At 36.8% G+C, this 23,593-nt stretch overlaps 2 protein-coding genes across 10 annotated transcripts in view; one reads left to right on the forward strand and one right to left on the reverse strand.

Moving 5' to 3' along the window:
* The window catches only part of FANCM (FA complementation group M), a 103,859-nt gene that overhangs the window by 57,634 nt on the left and 22,632 nt on the right, over positions 1–23,593 (forward strand). For 3 of the 7 annotated variants that reach the window (XM_070775501.1, XM_070775500.1, XM_070775504.1), the window contains 3 exons: positions 234–525; positions 1,097–1,212; positions 4,086–5,065. In XM_070775501.1, coding sequence (XP_070631602.1) covers positions 234–525; positions 1,097–1,212; positions 4,086–4,249 — 572 coding nt within the window. In that variant the 3' untranslated portion in view covers positions 4,250–5,065. The other 4 variants (XM_070775503.1, XM_070775502.1, XR_011562683.1 and 1 more) reach the window with 4 other exon arrangements.
* The window catches only part of MIS18BP1 (MIS18 binding protein 1), a 41,743-nt gene continuing 22,622 nt past the window's right edge, over positions 4,473–23,593 (reverse strand). The window contains exons 9-14 of one of the 3 annotated variants that reach the window (XM_019983392.2): positions 17,162–17,334; positions 16,232–16,392; positions 14,636–14,784; positions 8,767–8,854; positions 5,526–5,580; positions 4,473–5,344 (exon numbers count right to left, since the gene is read on the reverse strand). In XM_019983392.2, the coding sequence (XP_019838951.2) occupies positions 5,241–5,344; positions 5,526–5,580; positions 8,767–8,854; positions 14,636–14,784; positions 16,232–16,392; positions 17,162–17,334 (730 nt within the window). In that variant the 3' untranslated portion in view covers positions 4,473–5,240. Of the gene's footprint in view, positions 5,581–8,766; positions 8,855–14,635; positions 14,785–16,231; positions 16,393–17,161; positions 17,335–23,593 lie in introns of all 3 variants that reach the window. The other 2 variants (XM_070775506.1, XM_070775505.1) reach the window with 2 other exon arrangements.

The raw sequence follows: 23,593 nt of genomic DNA on the forward strand, positions 1-23,593 counted from the left end.
CTACTCACCTTCTGTTGATTCTAATTTGACACTCATAAAGACAGTTTTCCCTCTTTTCTCTCAGATATTTGAGAATCGCTTTAAACCTTTAGCAGTAGGATTTCTCATCAGCATAACGTGGCACTAGTTTGCTTAATGATACAGATCTTGGGATTTTAATAATGTATAGTATTAACAATTCTACTTAATGTAAATTACTAAGGTTTGCATTTTCTTAAATATAAAATATTTAGGAGACACATCCAGGATGTTTAGGAGAACAAAGAGCTATGACAGCCTGCTGGCTACCTTAATTGGTGCTGGGATCCGAATTCTTTTCAGTTCCTGCCAAGAAGAAACTGCAGATTTGCTAAAGGAATTGTCTTTAGTGGAACAAAGAAAGAATGTTGGTATTCATGTTCCAACAGTGGTGAACAGTAATATATGTGAAACTCTTCAGTTTTATCTAAGTATTCCCAATATAAGTTATATAACTGCACTGAATATGTGTCACCAGTTCTCATCTGTGAAAAAGATGACAAACAGGTATGTCTGTTATATTTTTAAATGGTTACTTTAAAATTGTTCTAAGAGGCATTTCATTGGAATTTTCATATTTTTTAAAAGTAAAGAGGTGTAGTGCCAGTTAGAGTCATTCAGTACAGACTTTGCTTGTCACCGCATTAAGCTGAGGACATTAATTGGGGGGGCGGGGGGTAAAAAGGTAAGCATTGTATTTGTAGCTTAGAGCCCTGTGGGGAGGTGGACAGCACTTACATTTTGACCTCGCATTCTAACATTTCTGGGCTGTTTAATTCTGTAACTAAAAAAATGTTCAAGTTGAAAGTTTTACTAGGTTTTAATGACTATATTGCTTGAAAATCAAATGAAGGTATTAAATAGGTTAAACTACAGGCCCAAATAAGATCCTGAAATTATTATTTTAAATGATTTCAAATATAGGAAGTAAATGTGCTTTTATTTAAACCAATGCTAAATACATTAACTGAATGTAGAAATCTGGGGGAAAAAAATTATTTCTTTAAAGGCTTTCTTTAAACAAGAATATTGAATTTTATAAGTCAGAAGTTCAAGTCTATTTTTGTTTATTTTTCAGCACACCTCAAGAAATTTCGATGTATGCACAAGTAACTCATCAAAAGGCTGAGGAGATCTATAGATATATTCACTATATATTTGACATGCAAATGTTGCCAGCTGATCTTAACCAAGGTAGTATTAAATCTGATACGTGATCAGACTGCTCAGGTTGGGTTATCAGAGAACGATACAAAATGCACTTCAATAATCATTGCTGCAGTTTATGATTATTGGTTTAATACATGTATATGAGAATATTGCCCTATTGTTTTATACTGTGTACATTTTTATTTATATACAATATGTAAATTATTGAAGAAAACATGTGTTTAATAATTATTTTGGTTAATTACATAATGAAACTTGCTTATTGAATAAAAAGTTTATTTAAGGTGCTGTTAAGAAATAAAAGCTAGAGTGAAAGATGTATTTTAGAAATTTTCCGAAGATTATAGTGCTGTCATTATCATTTGTTAGCATTATAGGTTGATGTATCTGCTGCCAACTGAATGGTCATAAACATTTTTTCCTATACATATACAATATTGAATAGGTATGGGTGGTAGGTGTATTGTGAGATAATGCCCCAGGAACTAGGAAAAGTCAAAAATTTAACTGAACCCTCAGTTCAGTTCAGTCGCTCATTCGTGTCCAACTCTTTGCGACCCCATGAATCGCAGCATGCCAGGCCTCCCTGTCCATCACCAGATCCTGGAGTTCACCCAAACCCATGTCCATCGAATCAGTGATTGCATCCAGCCATCTCATCCTCTGTCGTCCCCTTCTCCTCCTGTCCCCAATCCCTCCCAGCATCAGAGTCTTTTCCAATTAGTCAACTCTTCGCATGAGGTGGCCAAAGAATTGGAGTTTCAGCTTCAGCATCAGTCCTTCCAATGAACACCCAGGACTGATCTCCTTTAGGATGGACTGGTTGGATCTCCTTGCAGTCCAAGGGACTCTCAAGAGTCTTCTCCAACACCACAGTGCAAAAGCATCAATTCTTCAGTGCCAGCTTTTTTCACAGTTCAACTCTCACAACCATACATGACCACTGGAAAAACCATAGCCTTGACTAGATGGACCTTTGTTGACAAAGTAATGTCTCTGCTTTTTAATATCACCATCTACAGCCCAAAAAAATAAAGTCTGACACTGTTTCCACTGTTTCCCCTTCTATTTCCCATGAAGTGATGGGACCAGATGCCATGATCTTCGTTTTCTGAATGTTGGGCTGTAAGCCAACTTTTTCACTCTCCTCTTTCACTTTCATCAAGAGGCTTTTGAGTTCCTCTTCCCTTTCTGCCATAAGGGTGGTGTCATCTGCATGTCTGAGGTTATTGATATTTCTCCCGGCAATCTTGATTCCAGCTTGTGCTTCATCCAGCCCAGTGTTTCTCATGATGTACTCTGCATGGAAGTTAAATAAGCAGGGTGACAATATACAGCCTTCACGTACTCCTTTTTCTATTTGGAACCAATCTGTTGTTCCATGTCTAGTTCTAACTGTTGCTTCCTGACCTGCATATAGGTTTCTCAAGAGGCAGGTCAAGTGGTCTGGTATTCCCATCTCTTTCAGAATTTTCCACAGTTTATTGTGATCAACTGAATCCTAATAACTGTCAAATTCTAGTAATATGAATTCGTCTATACTACTTCTTTTGTTGTTGTTGAAATATCAAAGAAGTGATATACTGGAGTTGGAAAATTTCAGTTCGTTGTGACCCATTACATTGCATCTGTGATGCTACTAATATTTTAAGATGGTTCCATATTATTACCTGCAACATGAGTCCCTTCGTTCTAGTCAGTGTAGTGCTAAAGCAGTCTTTAATTATGAATATATGTTTTCTCCACTTAAGGTCCTTTATTCTCTGTTTGCCTTATTTTTATCTATTACACATTGTTGGGGAGTTGAATCAACCTGACAGCAGAGGGTTTCACTTAAGACTTGGCATGGACTTCAAAGCTGATCTAACTCAGGTTGATTTTCTCTTTCCTATCAGACGATGAAAGTGACACACAGAAACAAGTGACTTACTCAAGTATAGACTGGGAAATCTAGAACAGGAACCGAAGAACTAGATAGTTTTCTTTCACTAAAAAAGCTACTCTGATTGTGAACTTAGCTCCTTTGGGACATTGTAAATTCTGAATTCTTCTAAAGCAGTTGATCTCTTCTTTCTGCTGTTCAGTAATTTTGTCAAATGTTTCCGTTACAGAGAGTAAAGGAAGTGATATAAATTATTGGCCGATGTGCAATTTTCATTATATCTCTCAGGTTCCAATTCATCCTTTAGTATCTCACTGTGCTATGGTGGAGTGGACTTTCTGAGCATTTCTCCCTAGTGAGCATGATTCTTAGCTTTGTCAGGTAGGAGGAAAGGGGCTTCTCTTTCTGGTTCCAGTGTACTGTGTTGCTGCTTCTCACACTACATGGTATCAGCGGGTGTGTTGGGTAGGGCCGTCTGGTGGAACTGTGCCCCAGCTACACCAGAAGCATGCAGCTCCCTCAGCAACCTCACATTGCCGTGGACTGATGGCTTCCCTACAGCCTCTCTCATGCAGACACCAGTGTCCTCAGATTCTGTGTGTGCACGCTGAAGACAAAGTGTTTCATAAATTGGCATGGTTTGAGGGATATAACTCAGAGGATTTCATTTACTTACGCTTGCTGTGCAGAGATGTCTATCCATTTTTAAACTGCAACAGCCTCTTTCTGTATTCCCACAGGTTGCACTTATCAACCCTATGGTTTATCAATCTACCTTGTCTGCCTTTGAGCCCTCAAAGTCTTTCTCTTCCAATTTTAAGTCTCCTTTGGATGTTACCTTAAACCTTACTAGTTTATCTAATGACCCAATGGAAAGAAATGGGAATAACCTGGTACCTGGCAGGTGGGATGAACAGAGACTTGATAGGTCACAGAGAATATGGGGAGGGGGGTACCTTGTAGTTGATGTCAAGTGTATGCTATTTCAAAATACCCTTTTTGTTTCCTGTTATAGAACTGAACTACCTTCAAATTCCTAAACCACTATCCGTGAACATCAAACAGCACATTATTACACCAAATATTTGCAACTTAAAGTTCTACAGTATTAACCCTTTAATTTTTTTCATCGTTCACCTAGCAAAAATATTTGTGGCAGAAACTATCATGGTAGTTTAAAGGAGAATGATCTCACTTTACCTGCACTATTCTTTTTAAATCTTGTGTTTCTATGAATTCTATAGTTCTTTAGTAGCTGATCATTACTGACTAAATTCTCAGGAAACAAATGTATTTTTTCTATAAGTTCTGATATTTTTCAAGGAAAGAGCTGAACCATTAACCAAAAAGGTCATTTTTTCCTATGATCCAGCAGTTAGAAAAACCAGCCAAAACACAAATATTATAAAAACAAACTTACTTTATTTGAACAACCTAACTGGAGAGAAAGGGTGAGTAATGTACTATATAAACAGAGGGAAAAAATTTTTCATGTCCAATTTAAAACATAATGGCAGAATATGCTAAAAGATGTTTATTTCCAAAGAAGCTGTCCAAAAGGAAAACAGTGTTTATTATGACATGACATAGTAACTTGACTTCTTACAGTAGTAGATCTGTAACCTGAACGTTGTCTAACTCAGTCTTTTAAATACTGAGACCAAATTTTTGCTATGTCTGCTTAAAAATACAACAAAATGTTTTCTCATTCTACTTAATAAAAATACTTAAAAGCAATAAATGAAATTTACATAGGTTTCACGGATGTGCCAATCACAAGCTTTAAGAAAAACAATCAGGAGAAAGCTTGTCAAATGGTTTAAACAACATGTAATTAAAACATTAGATCTGACTTGTATACCAAGTGGTGACAAATGCTAACCTAAGTTTTCATGAACTCAGAAGCTACAATCTATATTCTGTTCTCCCCCATCTCTCCCTTTAACAATACTAACATTTTCTTAAATGATTTAAAAAAAAAAAAAAAAAAAGAAAACCTGTATGGAACACGATTTTCCTCAACAGACTAAGATGCTTATGAGACATAAAACGTGAAACCTTTGAAAAACAGTGTGCAGTTTCTATAAAGAAAATATATACACTTCAGATGAAGACACAAATACACTGCCTGCTTCTTGATAAACATCCTGGACATGTTCTCTTATTTATACTATTCAGAATCAGAATTCGAAAAATAATAATCGTTCTCTTCTTCATCTAAAGACTCCATAGCCTTTGTGAAAAGTTTTCCAATACCAGAGTTTTCTGCTAATTCTGTAACGAGAAGTTTAATAAAAAAGATTAATATGTTTCTAAAAGCAATTTCAAGGAAATTGAAAATAACTATAGGAAAAAATTGATACGTCTGCCCACTTGAGAACAATTAATTTTAATACTGTGTTAATAAATAGACTACCCTATAGTAGAACAGAGCTACAAAAGAAAAGTATATTACCTTTGTTAAATGGTGTTTTTCTTCTTGATGGTGGAGTTGAAAAATCAGTTTCCATCTACAAGAGAGTTCATATTAGCTAAGTAAAAATTTTCCCAATACCACAGTTTTCTGCTAATTAACCTCCTGTGAAGCCTGCTTCAAACATAGACAAAGTTCAGCATGCTTTATCCCAAAGGAAATATTATAAACTAATGCTGTAATGGTTAAAGGATAGCACCTGAAAGTTGCCAAAATCAACTGAATACTTATTCTGTTCCATAACACTAGCAAAATTTGAGTTCTCTGTACTTTAAATTCTTGGCTAAAATAGTAATTTGACATATATGACAAGTTTCGAGTATAGAGTGCATGCTTATGTACACCATACCTTTTAAACTATTGGCCATGGCTATCTTTAAAAAATGGAATAGGATAGAAAAGAAAATATGACAGCACAGGACAGACAGAAGTGGCAAGATATAATCAGAGTCCTGATAGGAAAATCTGAAAACTAAGATATTCTACCCAGCAAGGATATAATTCAGAATAGAAGGAGAGATTAAGAATTTCACAGACAAGCAAAAACTGAAAGATGTAAAAGAGGACATCAAAATCATAAAATGTAGGGGAGGAGAGTAAGAAAATGTACATTTTTCCCCCAGAATATGTTTGAGCCTATATTATTACCAGTCTGAAGCAAGTGGATACAGGAAGGAGTTAATACACTTGAAAAACAAGGTAACCACAAATCAGAAACATACAACAGATTCATAAAAACCAAAAAGAGAACACAAACATAATATGAAAGAAAACCATCAAACCACAAAAGGGAAAACAAAAATGGACAAATAAGAAAATACAAAATCAACAGGTAAACAAGGTTTAAAATGGCAATCAATACATCTATCAATAATTACCTTAAATGTAAATGCATTAAACATTCCAGTCAAAAAACATGTGCACCCGTGGCTGATTGATGTCGATGTATGGCCGAAACCATCACAATATTGTAAAGTAGTTATCCTCCAATTAAAATAAATAATTGGCAGATTGGATGAAAAAAGAAGAACCTACAGCATGCTTCCTACAAGAGGACCCACTTTAGGGCACACAGGACATTTCATGAAATGGAAATGAGAAGAAAGGGGCAGGGGAGCAATACTCATATCAGACAAAGTAGACTTTAAAACAAAGGCTATAAAGAACGATAAAGAAGGCAAGCTACTAGAGCTATTGTATTGTAATGACAAAAGGATCATTACAATACAAGAGGATATTACAGTCATCAACACATATGCACCCAATAGAGGAGCATCCAGATACATAAATACTAATACAGCAGAGACATCCCTTTGCTGACAAAGATCCATATAGTCAAAGCTATGGTTTTTCCAGTAGTCAGGTATGGATGTGAGAGTTGGACAATAAAGAAGGCTAAATGCCAAAGAATTGATGCTTTTGAACTGTGGTGCTGGAGAGACTCTTGAGAGTCCCTTGGACAGCAAGATGAAACCAATCAATCCTAAAGGAAATCAACACTGATTATTCATTGGGAGGACTGATGCTGAAGCTGAAGCTCCAATATTTTGTCACTTGATGCAAAGAACTGACTCATTGGAAAAGGCCCTGATGCTGGTAAAGATTGAGGACAGCAGCAAAAGGGGGCAACAGAACATGAGATGGTTGGATGGCATCACCGACTCAATGGACATGAGTTAGAGCAAACCCTGGGGCACAGTAAAGGACAGGGAGGCCTGGCGTGCTACAGTCCCTGGGATCGCAGAATTGGACACAACTTAGCGAGTGAACAACAGACATAAAGAGAGAACTGACGGGAATACAATGATAGTAGGAGACTTTAACACCCCACTTATATCAATGGACAGATCTTCAACACAGAAAATCAACAAGGCAGTGGAGATCCTAAATGATATGATATCATCATGATCCCCACTTCACATCATATATTAATGAGACTGGAAAGCTCAAGTAGCTTGCCTTGTCATAAAGCTGGTATGGAGTCAAACTTTGAGATCAGAACTTTTAATACTAAACCCTTTGCTCTATCCTGACCTAGTGGCTATAAATGAAGCCAAAATTTCATTCTTGTAAGGAATGTGGAATTGGAAAAAGGGACTCAGAAACACTGAAACGGAGTCTGCCCACATTTTCGATTACAGAGTAGAAGTTTCTTTTGAATTCAGTCTCCAGGCTGATTTTAAACCAAGGTTCCCAGAGGTATCTACCATTTCCTGTGGACAAATAAAGCCTATAAAGATTAGATCTGGCTAGGTAATCCCAATGTTTCAGTTTAGAGACTCTGAGAGGAACTGTACTCTAGCAGGTGTGCTATATAAATACCTCAACATGGGTGAGGGGGAAGAGCCATAACCTGGTTCGAAGGAATACGCCCTCAGGGAATAAGGTAGTCTCCTCTTACACTATCATTCTCTAAGACTGGCTATTTACTTTGAGGAAATCTGAGGTGAATTAGCTTTTCCTGAATACTTAGTTTTATCTGGATATAAATTATTCAAATTAAATGAGAAATTAAAATTTAGATCACTCAAAGGCAATATTGAGTTAACATTTTTCTGTAATTAGATTTTAAATATTGAAATACATACAATACACACATATACATATCAAATCAAGTAGCTGAATCTGAAAAAATTTTGAAATCTAGAGTATCTAATGAAATTTCTTGTTCCATGACAATCATAACTCAATCAGTATGGATTATTCCGCAATCACTGAATAGATATTACGCTTCTATGTCTTGCCTGAAATGTCCTTCTCTAATCTATATTTCTCCCACCCTGCCTGACTCCTCAAATGAAAATTCTCACCTTAGTCAAACGCTCCAGTCTATGAACTGCCATCTATAACCCTATAGCACTTACGTGCTTACCTCACTCATAGCCTCATATTATAATTTACTTGTATTAGGCTATAAGCAACGTGAAGGCAGGGGTTGTTACAGAACTTATAAGTCCAACAATTTGCGAGGTATTAATAGTCGTTCAACAGATGCACGCATGCTCAGCCATTTCAGTCAAGTCCAGCTCTTTGCAACCCCAGTGGACCATAGCCCGCCAGGCTCCTCTGTCCATGGCAAGAATACCGGAGTGGGTTGCCATGCCCTCCTCCAGGGGATCTTCCTGACCCAGGGATCTAACGTATGTCTCCTGTGTGTCCTGCACTGCAGGCAGATTCTTTACCACTCAGGTACTGGGAAGCCCCGACAAAGAAAAATACTTACTGCTTTTTTCTTGATATTGCCCCAGGTAGTGCCACCTTTACTTTTATGGGTTTTTTGCATACGAAAAACATATTTATCACAATCATTCCTGTTTAAATATAAAATAATTCCAAATCAACAGTAATCACCATACTTTAATCCACAGATTGAACAGCAATCGACAAAATTAATTTAAAATGTTTCCGTACGTTAAAAGTATATTTTATGTTCCATTTTTAAAAAGACAATCATGTACCGATGGAGATGGACCAAACGCTTCAACCCTATAAGACTGTTCTGAAAAATGGTGGTTCACTCACTGTCCGTTGTCCCATCTGCTCTTCCCAGTCTCCGTCTTGCCACCTGCCTTTTCTGAAACTCCCCAGGACATCTTGTCCATTGATTCCCTTTTGTTACACCTTTCACTCCTTTCTCTTGTTCATGTCTTCCTTCCCTATCCAGGTTGAATCTTAAAAGTTATCACTTTAAGGACATGCATGGTGATGAAAACTCTCCATTAATTTATGCCTTCCAACCTGTGTTGAGATTCAGTTTGGCCTTTTATTTCTACATCATTACATGTTTTTTATACCAACTAAGACTTAAAAAAAATATTTTTTTAACCTTACCTCTTTTTCCCTCTCATCCTTAGCAAATACACCTGACTCATAATTTACAGATGAAAACTGAAGCCAAATAGAATGTTGTGCTCAGTTTCCCAAAAATTACTTAGGACAAATTTTCTCTTTAGGCTTCAAGTGCCTTTATGATTGACTGCCCACTCCTTTATGATTTTTGGCAGCCTTAAAGGTATGACTATAAGAAATCTGTAAAGCTGTGATGTCTATTAAGACATCAGTGTGAACCACAAGCACTGCTGCAGCGCGTCAAGGAGCCTAGCCAGTTGTTCAGGATCAGAACCTCGTCAAACTACTGTCCGCTACAGATGCTTAGGGAGTGATAAAAAAAATACTGTCGCTTTGCTTCAAATTGTTATGAAAAGGAAGCCAACTACTAAAGTCGGTGAAGTCTACAGAGTAAAGAGGTCTAGGAAACTCGTTTTTAAAAATACATTTTTATGAAATATATTCTGGGTATGAGTCCATCTTGTGCTCTGTAAGGAAAAAAAGCCATTTTCTATAATTGTGAAAGTGATATATGTTAAAAAAAAAAAAAAAAAAACAGTATCATAATCCACATCAGTGTAATCCTACAATCTACAGATAATGGCTGGTGTTTTGGGTGAAGGAATTTCCTATCTCCTATGAATACATGTTACAAAACTGGGATCATACTGTGGGTAATGTAGTTTTATTTCTTAGCTCTTAAAAATTATTCACTGAACATTATTCTGTATCATTAAAATTTGTTTAAAGCGTTATTTAATTCTTTTAAACTTTTATTGGAGTATAGTTGCTTTACAATGTTGTGTTAGTTTTTACTGTACAGCAAAGTGAATCGGCTATACACACACACAGACACACACACACACACACAGCCCCTCTGTTTTGGATTTCCTTCCCATTTAGGTCACCACAGAGCATTGAGTAAAGTTCTCTGTACTGTAGTCTAATTTCTGATTAGCTATCTATTTTAAACATAGTATCAATAGTGTATATATGTCAATCCTAGTCTCCCAGTTCATCCCACCACCCGCCCCCCTTGGTATCCATGTTTGTTCTTTATATCTGTGTCTCTGTTTCACTTTGTAAATGAGACTCATCTGTATCAGGAGTTCCCCAAGCAGAGGGCCTGGGACTTGTAATGGTCCATGACCTGTTAGGAACCAAGCTGCACAGAAGGAGGTGAGGGACGGGTGAGTAAATGAAGCTTCACTGCAGTTCGCCATTGCTCACATTACTGCCTGAACCATTCCACCCTCCCCCCACCCTACTGGGTCCATGGAAAACTGTCTTTCACAAAACTGGCCCCTGGTGCCAAAACTGTTGGGAACTGCTGGTCTCTACCAATTTTTTCAGATCCCATATTTATGCATTAACATACAATGTTTGCTTTTCTCTGACTTACTTCACTCTGTATGACAGTCCCTAGGTCCGTCCTTGTCTCTATAAATGACTCAATTTCACTCCCTCTTATGGTAATATTCCATTGTATATATATATCACATCTTTATCCACTCTGTTGATGCACATTTAAGTTGTCTCCATGTCCTAGCCACTGTGAATAATGCTGCAGTGAACACTGGGGTGCATGTGTCTACTTGGATTATGGTTTTCTCTGGGTATATGCTCAGTAGTGGGACTGCTGAGCCACATGGTAGTTTCAGTTTTTAGGTGTTTTTTTTTCTGGCTGCACCATGCAGCCATGTGGGATCTTAGTTCCCTGACCAGAAATCGAACCTGTGCCCTCTGCATTGGGAGCTCAGAGTCTTAACTACTGGAATGCCAGGGAAGTCCCTCAATTTTTAGTTTTTTTAAGAAATCTCCATACTATTCTCCACAGTGGCTGTATCAATTTACATTCCCACCAACAGTGCAAGAGGGTTCCCTTTTCTCCACATCCCTTTCCAGCACTTACTGTCTCTAGATTGTTAATGATGGACTTTCTGACTGGTATGATGTGATATCTCATTGTACTCTTGCATTCTCTAATAACTAGTGATGTTGAGCATCTTTTCATGTGTTTGTTGGCTATCTGTATTGAAGACATGATTTTAAATTATTACATATTATTCTATTATATGGACAAATCCTAATTTCTTAACTTTCCTTATTATTGGACTGTTAGGTCAGTTTCAAAATTTCAGTATTGTTTTGTGATGAACATCTTTGTTCATACAAGTATACACTCATACTTGCCCTACCTCATATTTCCTTAGAAATAAAATTCAAGGGCCAAAGGAATGAATATTTTAAAGCTAATGATTTGGCCAAAGTTCTTACCAAAATCTGTCCAAAATCATATTCACCACAGAAATTAACTCACACACCTATGGTCAATTAATCTTTGACAAAGGAGGCAAGAATATACAATGGAAAAAAGATATTCTCTTCAATAAGTGATGTTAAAGTTGGACAGCCATATGTAAATCAAGTTAGAACACACTCTCACACCATGCATAAAAATATGGCTTAAGGACTTGAAAGACATGACACCATGAAACTCCTAGAAGAGAACATGGGCAAAACATTCTCTGACATAAATCATACCAATATTTTCTTAGATCAGTCTCCCAAGGCAATAGAAATAAAAACAAAGTTAAACAAATAGGACCTAATCAAACTTACAAGTTTTGGTACAGCAAAGGAAACCATCAACAAAACGAAAAGACAGCCTACAGACTGGGAGAAAATATCTGCAGATGGTGTGACCAACAAGGATTAATTTCCAAAATATACAACGAGCTCATACAACTCAACAAGGAAAAAACAAAACAACCCAGTCAAAAAAATGGACAGATGACCTAAAGAGACATTTTTCCAAAGAAGACATACAAATGGAAAATAGGCACATGAAAAAATGCTCAACCTCACTAGTTATTAGAGAAATGCAAATCAAAACTACAATGAGTAATACCTCACACTGGTCAGAATGACCAGCATGTAAAAATCTACAAATAAGTGGTGGAGAGAATGTGCAGAAAAGGGAATCCTCCTGCACTGTTGGTAGGAATGTAAATTGGTACAGTCATTATGGAGAACACATAGGGGTTCCTCAGGAAACTGAAAAGAGTTGCCATATGATCCAGGAATTCCACTCCTGGGCATATATCCAGACAAAACTACAATTCAAAAAGATACATACACCCCCTATGTTCATAGCAGCACTATTCACAATAGCCAAAACATGGAAGCAACCTAAATGTCAGTTGACAGATGAATGGATAAAAAAGATATGGTACATATATGCAGTGAAATACTACTCAGCTATAAAAAGAAGCATGAAATAGTCCCATTTGCAGCAACTCTAGGATGGACCTAGAGATTCTCATACTAAGTGAAGTCAGACAGAGAAAGACAAACACCACATGAGATCACTTACGTGTGGAATCTATGACACAAATGAGCCTATCTATAAAACAAAGACTCACAGACAGAGAACAGACTTGTGGTTGCCAAGCAGGAGAGGGGACTGGGAGGGAAATGGAGTAGGAGTTTGGAGTTAGCAGATGGAAACTATTATGTAGAGACTGGATAAATAACAAGGTCCTAGTGTATAGCACAGGGAACCATATTCAATATCCAGCGATAAGCCATAATAGAAAAGAATATTTAAAAAAAAAAAAATATATATATATATATAATTGAGCCACTTTGTACAGAAGAAAATGACAACACTGTAAATCAACTATACTTCAATAAAATAAATTCTGAAGTATTAAAAAAATTATATGCTTAATATACTTTCACTTGTAGTAAATACTTATTTAAAAATAAACAAAAAATAATTTCTGGATTGCTAGGGAAAATTATGATTTTGCTGAGTAAATGCAAATTCAGATTTTCACTAAGCTTCATGAGAATACAGATGGTTTTTTTTCCTCCCAGTTTTGATCGTATGGCATCGCTCTCACACACCCCATGAAAATTGCTCTTATCAAGATCAGTGCTGGCCTGCTGAACTGCCAAATGAATAGTCTATTTTCAGGCTGCCTTACCATTTTCCATTTCCCCCACATGTTATGTGATTGTTGGCCACCCATATCGTTTCTTATTTTTATTTATTTATATTTCAAAATAATGTTTATATTCACATAGTGTGGAATTCAAAAAGTCTTCTTTTTTGTCCCAAGTTATCTTAGTTCGTCTCCTGAAAGATCACCAATGTTTTCAGTTGCTTATGTATCCCTTCAGAGATATTTCATCAAATAAAAGCAATTATGTGTGTGTATACACACATATACATACAAGGATACACACACACAGAGCCCCTATTTACACAAATGATAACACATTAACTACATCTAATGGTTTTCATTTATTTATTTATTTTTTGGCTGTGCTTGCAGCATGCAGATCTTAGATCTCCCACAAGGGATCAAACTCATGCCTCCTGCACTGGGAGTTGTGGAGTCTTAACCACTGGACTGCCAGGGAAGTCCCCCTTTTTTTCATTTAATATATCTTGAATATTTTACCATAAGTACATAAAGCATTTCTCATTAATTTCTATGGCTACATAATGTAGCAAAATTTGATTGGTCCCTTATCGGTGGGCATTTGAGTTGTTTCCAGCCTTTTGTCATTATAAGCAATACTGCAACAAATTAGCTGTACAATCACAATTCTAGAAGTAGGACTGCTAGGTCAGAGAGTATATGAATTTATAATTTTGACAGATATCAACAAAGTACCACTTTCAGGGATTGAACTAATTTACCTTTTCACTAGTAATGTGTGAGAATGGCTTTCCTTTTCTTGTTAATTTGTAGGAGTGTTATAACAGGGAAGTTAGCCTTTTTTCCTGTGGTAAGTTCCCATAAATTCTTTGTCTAAAATTAGAAGTTCCATAAATTCTTTTCTCAGATTCTCATTTGTCGTTTGACTGTTTATGATGGTTGGTACCAACTAAAACTTTATTTTCTATAGGGTTGACTTTATCATACATTTTGTTAGTGGCTTCTGGGACTTCTAAGATTATGAAATAATTCTCCACAGTCTTCTAAAGATATATTTTATACTTTAATTTTTACATGCCAAACTTTGACCCATTTGAGATTTATCCTAATGTAGAGTGTGAACTGTGTACTGACAATACTGAAAATACCTATACTGCAGGAACCATCCATCTTTGACCTCTAGGAACCATGCTTTCTTGTTTTTTTAAAAATAATGATGACTTCTCTAATTACTGACATCTGCTGTCTTCAACTTATGGGATGTTAAAAGCTCATGCAGAGAATTACAGTACCATATGCACAAATACTTACCTGTTTATAGAGTCTAGCATGCCGGGCGTGACATGATGACACTGAGGAGTTTTTGCCAGTGGAAAGACAACTGATGATGGAGTTGTTGGATTTCTGTCCATATTTGGCAGAATATCATCCCCTTCTTGACTGTCCTGGAAATTTGGTAACTAAAAAGCAAATATGTATTACCAACAGGCACCCCTAAAAACGGAATTCCTCATTATCACAAATTGTTTTTTGGGGGGAGTGATTATGTTATTTTCCTTTTTAAATTTCACAACTGAGATAACTAAAATAACTAAAATATTAGTAGGTAGAGAACAGAGCCTTGGTCTCTAAAAAACTTAGTTTCTATTGTGTAAAATGGAAATGACATACATTTCTAGTATTGCATAGGCCAAAGGTCAGCAAATATTTTCTGTAGTCAGAAAATATTTTGGCTTTTATGGTCTATACAGTCTCTGTCCCACTGCTCAATTCCACTGCTGAAGCAGGAAAACGGCCACAGCCAACATGCCTGTGGTCCAGTAAAACACTGTTTATGAAAAGAGCCGATATGCCAGATGTGGCCTGTGGGCCAAGTGTACGGACTCTGCACAGACAGAACAAAGCAAAAGTATAATTTACTATTATGCTTGGTACTTAATAGATACCCAAGCAGTATTAAACTTTTTGCGTGTATATATTTCCAATAAATAATTTAATCTTTTAATTAAAGTTTTACTTACCTTTATATTAAAACCTTAGAAAAAGTAGGCTTCTGTTTCTATTTTATTATTTTTGCTTTTAAAATAACTGCTACTGTTGCACTTAGGACAAAACACGGGAGGAATAATGTAAAGGGCACAGTGCCTAAAGGATCAGTGTTTTTGTGCAGAGAACACAGTAAGAGCCTCAGATGGCTCCCTTAAAATACTTCCCTTTATAGCCTGTCTAGGTAAAAAGGGGCCCCAGATCATGTTGTCACCAAGTTCTCACTAAGCAGCCTTTTAAAACTGGATAATTTAACAACATTGTGAAATGGGTAGACAGAAAAATTACCCCAAGTGTGAGCCTTCTGAATTTTTTTCTTGCCTACTTTTTTCCCCTGTGAGCTTGATACTTTTTATTATTCCAGTAACATCTGAATGAGTTCTTATTATTTTTATATATTGCAAATATTTTATCCCAATCACTGAAGTTTTTAGTTATATGATTTTTTCATTCTATTGGTATAAAAATTCTTGTATACATTCAAATCTGTCAATATTATGCTGCCATGTAGTCCCTCCTCTGAATTTACTATGCAGTAGTTAATAATCTATGCCTGTCACGCCCCTTTTTAAAGTCTGCCTCACTGCATATGAATTTTAAATATATATGCTTGGCCTGTTTCTGGGCTTTCTATTTGGTTCTTTAAGCATTACTTCTGAACCCCACTGAAGGGTAGACCCTGGCCACTGAGGAGAACGGCATGACTGGCAGACTGCTTCCTACACTCTACTCTGGCATTTCTGTGGAGGCTATCAGTCCTTGGCCTAAATATCAGGGATGAACACTAACCCTAAATAAAAATGAAAGACACAAAAGTCAATATAAAAAGAAAACAATGATTTCTACATTTAAGACTCTTACCAGTATTTTTTGATGCTGCAAAGGTGTTGCACTGAAAAAATCATCATGGTCATCTTTTGGCAGCTGTTCAAGAAAATCTCTCATCTGCTGCTTCCTTTTAAGAGTTCCCACTTTGGCAGTTATCTTCATAGTTTCCTTCTTATCAGCATCATCGATCTTGCCTTAAGAGTCAGCAAAAGATTTTGGTAAGGATTTGGTCTTTTATAGTAACTGCTCTATAAAGTTAACAGCCTTTGCAAAATCTAAACTGTGTATTCATATTAAATAAACTCAGCATCTGTTGTTAATATTTCCAAGCCTCCTATGTAATAAATGACTCTATACTGGGATTCGGGCAATATGATTAGATTACAAAAATACTCAGGAAGAAATTACATTTGGATTAGGCAGGGTGAGGTTGGAAAGGTTCTTTACCTGTGAGGGAAGTTACCTCTCATATTTCCCTTACTGGTTGTCTACCCTATTGTCTTGCTAAAATATAAACCTTATTGAATTAGGACAGGGATACTGAATGTTCCCTAAAGCTTCGTTTAAGACTTCTCTGGCATAAACCTGGCCAGGAATGTGTACTCCTGGGGACTACACAACTAAACTTATTCTTATGAGTTTTCTTATGAATTACTAAGGGACCCTAACAAAGTGGCCTCAAATTTAACTTAGAAAAATAACCCAGTTATTGAAATCTTTGGATCCAACTGCAGATTTCCTAGAACAAACTCAAGGCACAAGGCCGCTAAGGTTACTATTAATATAAGGAAGTAGCTAGGTCAGACTTAAAAAATTAAACAGAAGACCTTTGTTTCTAGCTTTAAAATTATAAAAACAAAATCCACCTATTAGAAGACACATGGATAAATATAAATTACATCTAATGAGTAATCAGAAATCAATACTGAGAACTAGGAAAAAACTATTTGCTATGAAGATTACCGTTTTTGCCTTTGGGGTTGGCTGGCTTTTTCTTGGTGTCATGTTTCTGAAATCTTTTTCCTCGGGGATCTTCCATGTACTTCCTCTGGCATTCATCCGCAGATCGAGAACCTACAGCCATAGCTACGTCTGACCAGAAACCAGACTTGTGCTTTGGCAGAGATGCAACAGCACTACAGAAGACCAAAACCAGTCAAAGACCAAGAAATTCAACTCAATAAAAGTAACCTTTTATTGAAGTGAAGGGATGCCACTAAATCAGGAATTTTATCAAAATCATTCTAGATAACTATTTGGAAAGAAGTTAGTATTCCCTACACTTAATAATTCTTACTCGACTGAGCAACTGAACTAAAATGAATATGAAGATGTGAGTTTATGTATCTAGTAGATATCTTCAATTTTGTTGCATTCTATCAAACCTGAAAAACCATGCCCAGTCTTTCAACATATTTTCCTAAATCCAGCTAAGCAATGATTAGATCTTTGTTTTGGGGGTGGGAGGTGGGGGCTCTAGCATGATTAACTTTTCTGCACTAATACACGAATCTTACTGGTGCTAAGAATACAGGAGAACAAGTTCTTAGGTTCTATATACTCCAGGTTACAAACTCTTACTAAAAAGTGTAATGCTTGCATTTACTCTATTTTAATTTATAGAACTCAGTATACTACTTAATTGAGTGAAATGAAAATTGAAATAGAAAAAAACATAGTCAATATAAGGTAGTTACCCAATTTAACAACTGAGTTACATTCTAAAATTTCATTGCAAATGATTATTTAGAACCTGGTATACATATTACTGCCTCCCCAACTCCCAATAGATTTTATATATCGTGGTTAAGGCTGATTTTAATAGTTCTGCCGGAAAAGGTCTACTTAACTTACCAATTAACCTATGCAGTGTCATGCTGGAAAAAATTTAACAACTAGTTCTCTGGGGTTAAAAAGCCCTGTTTGTGGTGTCTGTCAACTTCCGTATTGTAAATACATCTATTGTGGCTGATTTCAAGCTACCAATTATACAGAATTTCTACTATACAGATATGACAGACATTAAAAACTTCAAGGGCACAGATAAGAATAAAATATAGTAAAATATTTAGCAAGTGATGAGTTTAGAGTTTGTTTCTAGTAAATTTATTTTTAGTTTATATAATTTTTAATAATGACTCTTTAACATTCAATTTGTAAAATTCCTAAATATTTAAGAGTCAACTTTTGTGAATACATATGATATAACTACAGAATACCACTTATTCCATATATAAAAGGAGAACAAATACTATGAGCACTGAGCTTGTTAATGAATGTTCTACTTTTGCATAATTAATCATTCCACATGTGTTCTCAAGTGGAGAACTACAAGGAGGGGGCTCAAAGTTCCCTATTTGTATACATAGCTAGCATGCAAGTCTAGGATTGCCTGAAAGGACTAGTTTGTTATAGTAAAAATACTTAATCCATTTAATATGAAATCAGTCTGTAGTTAACATATCTCCTCTAGTCCATCTAAGTAATTTAAAAAGGCAAATGTAATCATATTACTCCAGTCCTACTTAAAAATCACTTCATCGGGACTTCCCTAGTGGCCCAGGGGCTAAGACTCCGAGCTCCCAAGGCAGGGGGCCTGGGTTTGATCCCTGGTCAGGGAACTAGATCCCTCATGCCACAACCAAGACCCAATAAAGCCAAATAAACATTTTCTTTTTAAAAAATAACTTCATCATTCTTAGCATAAAAACCAAGTAGGACCTATACTATTCCTTACCTATCTGTTCTCATCCTCTGTGTTCTTCCCTCACCTTCTATATGCCAGTCATTTTGGCCTTTTAGTATTTTAAAATATTCTCTTACTTTCTACCTCTATATACATGGTTTTACTTTAAAATGTACTTATCCTGAATCTTTGGCTTGAATACTTATTCATTTATCCTTCAAATATTAGTTCTGGTATCTGCCTAAACAAAGTCATTTTCCAGATAAATATTCTCATAAGCTTCTTACAGGGATTATTTGCTAAGTATCTGTCTACCCTACTAGGCTATAAGCATGATGAGGGGTATAAAATAGTGGGCTGCAAGTAAGAATCACTTAAGGAGCTTATAGCAAAATTTAAGGAAGCAAGTAAAAATAAGCAAACAGATCCACAGACTCTATCCCTGAAGATTTCCATTCAGCAGGACTGGGGTGACAGTCCTTGCATTTTTCAAAAGCTCCTTATGTGATTATTTTGCTGTTAAGTCAGCATTAGAATTGCTTTATGTTGTTTATAAGAAGAAAGTATTACATCTAATTGAGTGGAAAGTAGGAAGAGGTAATAAGGAAAGGTTACAGGGAGGAAGTGACACATGAGATGAAATTTGAGGGGTGGATAAAAACAGGAGAAAATGAAGCAAAAATATTGGCAAAGAAATGAAGACAAAGAAACTGCATATGGCTAGGGAATGGTAAGTAATTCATACTTATAGTCTGGTAAACTTCAAAGAAATAGCTGCGGGTCAGAGCTGTGAAAAAAACTAGAGAAGCATAACCCAAGCCCAGGTCTTCCAGATCAGAATATTATAATAGTATGCACTCTAGGTACTTATAAAACATTTTAAGTTTATAGTAAAATCGTCCTTTTGGGTATGGTTCTACGAATCTTAGCATATACATAGATATAAAACAAGCTCCATCAGACTGGGAAAAAAACTTCTAGTCCTACCTCTTTGTGGTTCACCACTATAACCACTGGAAATCCCTGATCCATTTTCTTTCTTTTTAGTTCTGTCTTTTCCAGAACATCATATAAATGGAATCACATAATATGTAACCTTTTGGGCTGGCTTTTTTCAGTCAGCATACCACCTTTGAAATTCATTCAAATGGTTACAAGAATCGATAGTTTTTCCTTTTATTACTTAGTAGTTCACTCACTGTTAAGATTGTACTATGACTGACTTTATGCAAACAGGGCTGTGAAAATCAGGAAGAGAAATGAGCTACGTAAAATCAATCTATAATGTTGTTTATGAACTTCTGGGCTCACACTGCAAATTTTGACATATTTTCTTCTTTGTTCAGTTCAGAATATTTTCCCTTGAGACTTCCTCTCTGACCCATGGATTATATACAGGTGTGTTATTTATTTTTCCAGCACTTAGAATATTTTTCTTTTATTGATTTATAGTTTAATTTAGTTATGGCCAACAAATACCCTTTGTATAACTTCAGTTATTTTCAATTTGTTAAGATTTGTCTTATGATCTAGTAAATGTTCATCTTGGTGAATAATTCACCTATCCTTGGAAAGAACATTTTTTCCCTACTGTTAGGTACACTATTCTAAAATGTCAGCTAGATACAGTTGGTTGGTAATGTTGTTCAGTTCTCCTACACCTGCATTGATTTCCTGTCTACTAGTTCTGTTAATTACCAAGGGAACACTGACGTCTCCAACTATAATTGTGCGTATGACTCTTTCCAGTTCAGTACTTTCCTTTCCTGAAGGACAGGGAAGCCTGGTGTGCTGCAGTCCATGGGGTCGCAAAGTTGGACACAACTGAGCAACTGAACAACAACTTTCCTTTTAGTTCTTTCAGATTTTGATTCTTGTATTTTGAGTTTTTGTTCAGTGCATACACATTTAGGATTAAGCCTTCCTCGTGAAATGACACTTCTATTATTTTGTAATGTCTTGCTTTACCCTTGATATTTTCTTCATACTGAAATCTCTGATCAGTATTAATATAGCCACTCCAGCACGGTATTTATCTATCCTTTCACTTTTAACTTGGCAATGTCGTATTTGAAGTGTTTCTTTTATATGACGCATAGTGGGGTTGTGTTTTTAAATTCATTCTGACAATCTATTAAATGGTGCATTTAAATTATTAACATAATTAATGCAGTTGTTTTTCTTTGTTCCCCATCTTCTATTTCTCTTTTTCTGCCTTTTTTAAAAAGCATTTTATCTATTACATATTTGAAGATATCTAGGTAGTTTTTCGGAGAAGGCAATGGCACCCCACTCCAGTACTCTTGCCTGGAAAATCCCATGGACGGAGGAGCCTGGTGGGCTGCAGTTCATGGGGTTGCTAAGAGTCAGGCACGACTGAGCGACTCCCTTTCACTTTTCAGTTTCATGCATTGGAGAAGGAAATGGCAACCCACTCCAGTGTTCTTGCCTGGAGAATCCCAGGGACAGGGGAGCCTGGTGGGCTGCTGTCTATGGGGTCGCACAGAGTCAGACATGACTGAAGCGACTTAGCAGCAGCAGCATGTAGTTTTTAAAAATCCATCATACAATATATTTGCTTTAAACCATTAAACAGGGGAGAGGGGGGGTGTGATGAAGATATGTTGTTTTGTATGTTATGCTTTCAAAGTGTTAACTGTCATTAGCTAACACTATCTTGTTGTTTGTACAGAAATATACTGGTCTAGCACAGGCAAATGTAAATTTTGTTATACTTGTCATACCTGTTTCAATAAACTTGCTAAAGAATCCTCTCTGGGGAAAAAAAAATAAAATAAACCATTAAACATTTAAAAGAACTCAAGAGGAAAATAGTCTATTATATTCACCCAGAGAACTGCCGTCTCCTTCCTATTCCTCCATTCCTGATACTGCCTCTTTTCCTCTCGCATCTCTATTCTGCTACTGAGACTACCCAATGAGTTTTTTTTTTTATTATCTCATTTTTCAGTTCTAAAATTTCCATTTGAGCTTTCTTTATATCTTCTACTTCTTGCTGAGACATTAGAAATTTCTGTTCAAGAATGATTGCTTTTAGTCCTGAAGTGTTTTTTATGAGACTGACATGCTGCTCACTATGCCAAGAAGGCAGGTCTAAAGTGTTTTTATATACCTGCTTCAGAATCTTATCAGATAATTCCAACCTCTGTGTCATGCCAGCATTCACATCTTTTTGAATGAAATTATTCCATGAGAGTTGAAATCTTCATTGTTCTTTATATGCTAAGTAATTCAGGATTATTTCCAAGGCATTTCGAAATAGGAAACTCTGGGTGTTACACTCTATGCTGGTTTGGTATGCTCACTAAGTCATGTCCGACTCTTTGCAGCCCCGTGGACTGTAGCCTGCCAGGCTTCTCTGTCCATGGAATTTTCCAGGCTAGAATCCTGAGTGGGGTGCCATTTCCTACTCCAGGGGATCTTCCCAGTCCAGAGACTGAACCTGCATCTCTTCTGTCTCCTGCACTGGCAGGCGGATTCTTTACCACTAGCGCCACGCGGGAAGCACCCTATTTATTCTATAGAGAATGTTAATATATTGGTTTTAGCAGGCAACCAACCTGGCTGTAACCTGAGTTATCAATTCCAGTCAGTTTTCTGTGGTTGCAGTTTCAATGTGTTCTGTTTTTAAAGCTTTGCAGTGCTGTTAGGATATACTGCAAGTTGGATACTGGGTGGATGGCCTGGATATTGGATGGGAGTCTACCATTTAGTTCAGTTCTCAAAGTCTCTGGTTATGCTGTTTAGGATCAGATCCACAAATGGACAACACAAGTTAAGTCCAAAAGCTCATAAACAACTTTCTAGGGTTACTTTCCCTAGCTCGTCCCTCTGCAATTTTTGGTTCCCTAGAGTTCTGTTTTTTGCTTCTCTGGCAGAAATCAGGGGTTTTAGTCACCAGCTTTGCTGCACACTTTATACAGCTGCATCTTGCTCCAATGCCAGGGAGAGGACAGACAAGAAAACGGCAAAATTACTCTAACTGGAGAGAAAGGTTCATACTTTCTGAGTTTTATGTATGTGTGGGCCCCAACTGCCGCTGTGAAGTTTACCCCTGCTGGACTGGATGGGTACTGGGTTAAAAGAGAAAGGAGAAAAGAAAACTGAGAGATTTCCTCTACTGTTTCTGAATGTTAATAATCCCCTTTCCTGCTCAACCCAGAACCAAAGGGCTTCTCTGAACTCTCTTTGTCTTGCCTCAATGCACACTTCCTGGTTTTAAGTGGTCTTAAGTCTAGCTTGGGGGAACTTCACTTCCAGTTTGGTGGTTCTTAAAATTCTAGTCTTTCCTAATCAACTGCTATTATTTATCTTTCTGCATCAACAAAAGCAGTTCTAAGCATTCTGTTCAGGTTTTTATACCTGCATCGGAGAAGGCAGTGGCACCCCACTCCAGTACTCTTGCCTGGAAAATCCCATGGGCGGAGAGCCTGGTGGGCTGCAGTCCATGGGGTCGCTAAGAGTCAGACATGACTGAGCGACTTCCCTTTCACTTTTCACTTTCATGCACTGGAGAAGGAAATGGCAACCCACTCCAGTGTTCTTGCCTGGAGACTCCCAGGGACGGGGGAGCCTGGTGGGCTTCCGTCTATAGGGTCGCACAGAGTCAGACATGACTGAAGCGACTTAGCAGCAGCAGAAGAAACAGAGTGGAGTACGCTTACTTATCATACTGGAAACGGGCATTT

The sequence above is a fragment of the Bos indicus genome, chromosome 21, assembly GCF_029378745.1.
Source record: "Bos indicus isolate NIAB-ARS_2022 breed Sahiwal x Tharparkar chromosome 21, NIAB-ARS_B.indTharparkar_mat_pri_1.0, whole genome shotgun sequence".
Classification (NCBI taxonomy): Eukaryota; Metazoa; Chordata; class Mammalia; order Artiodactyla; family Bovidae; genus Bos; species Bos indicus.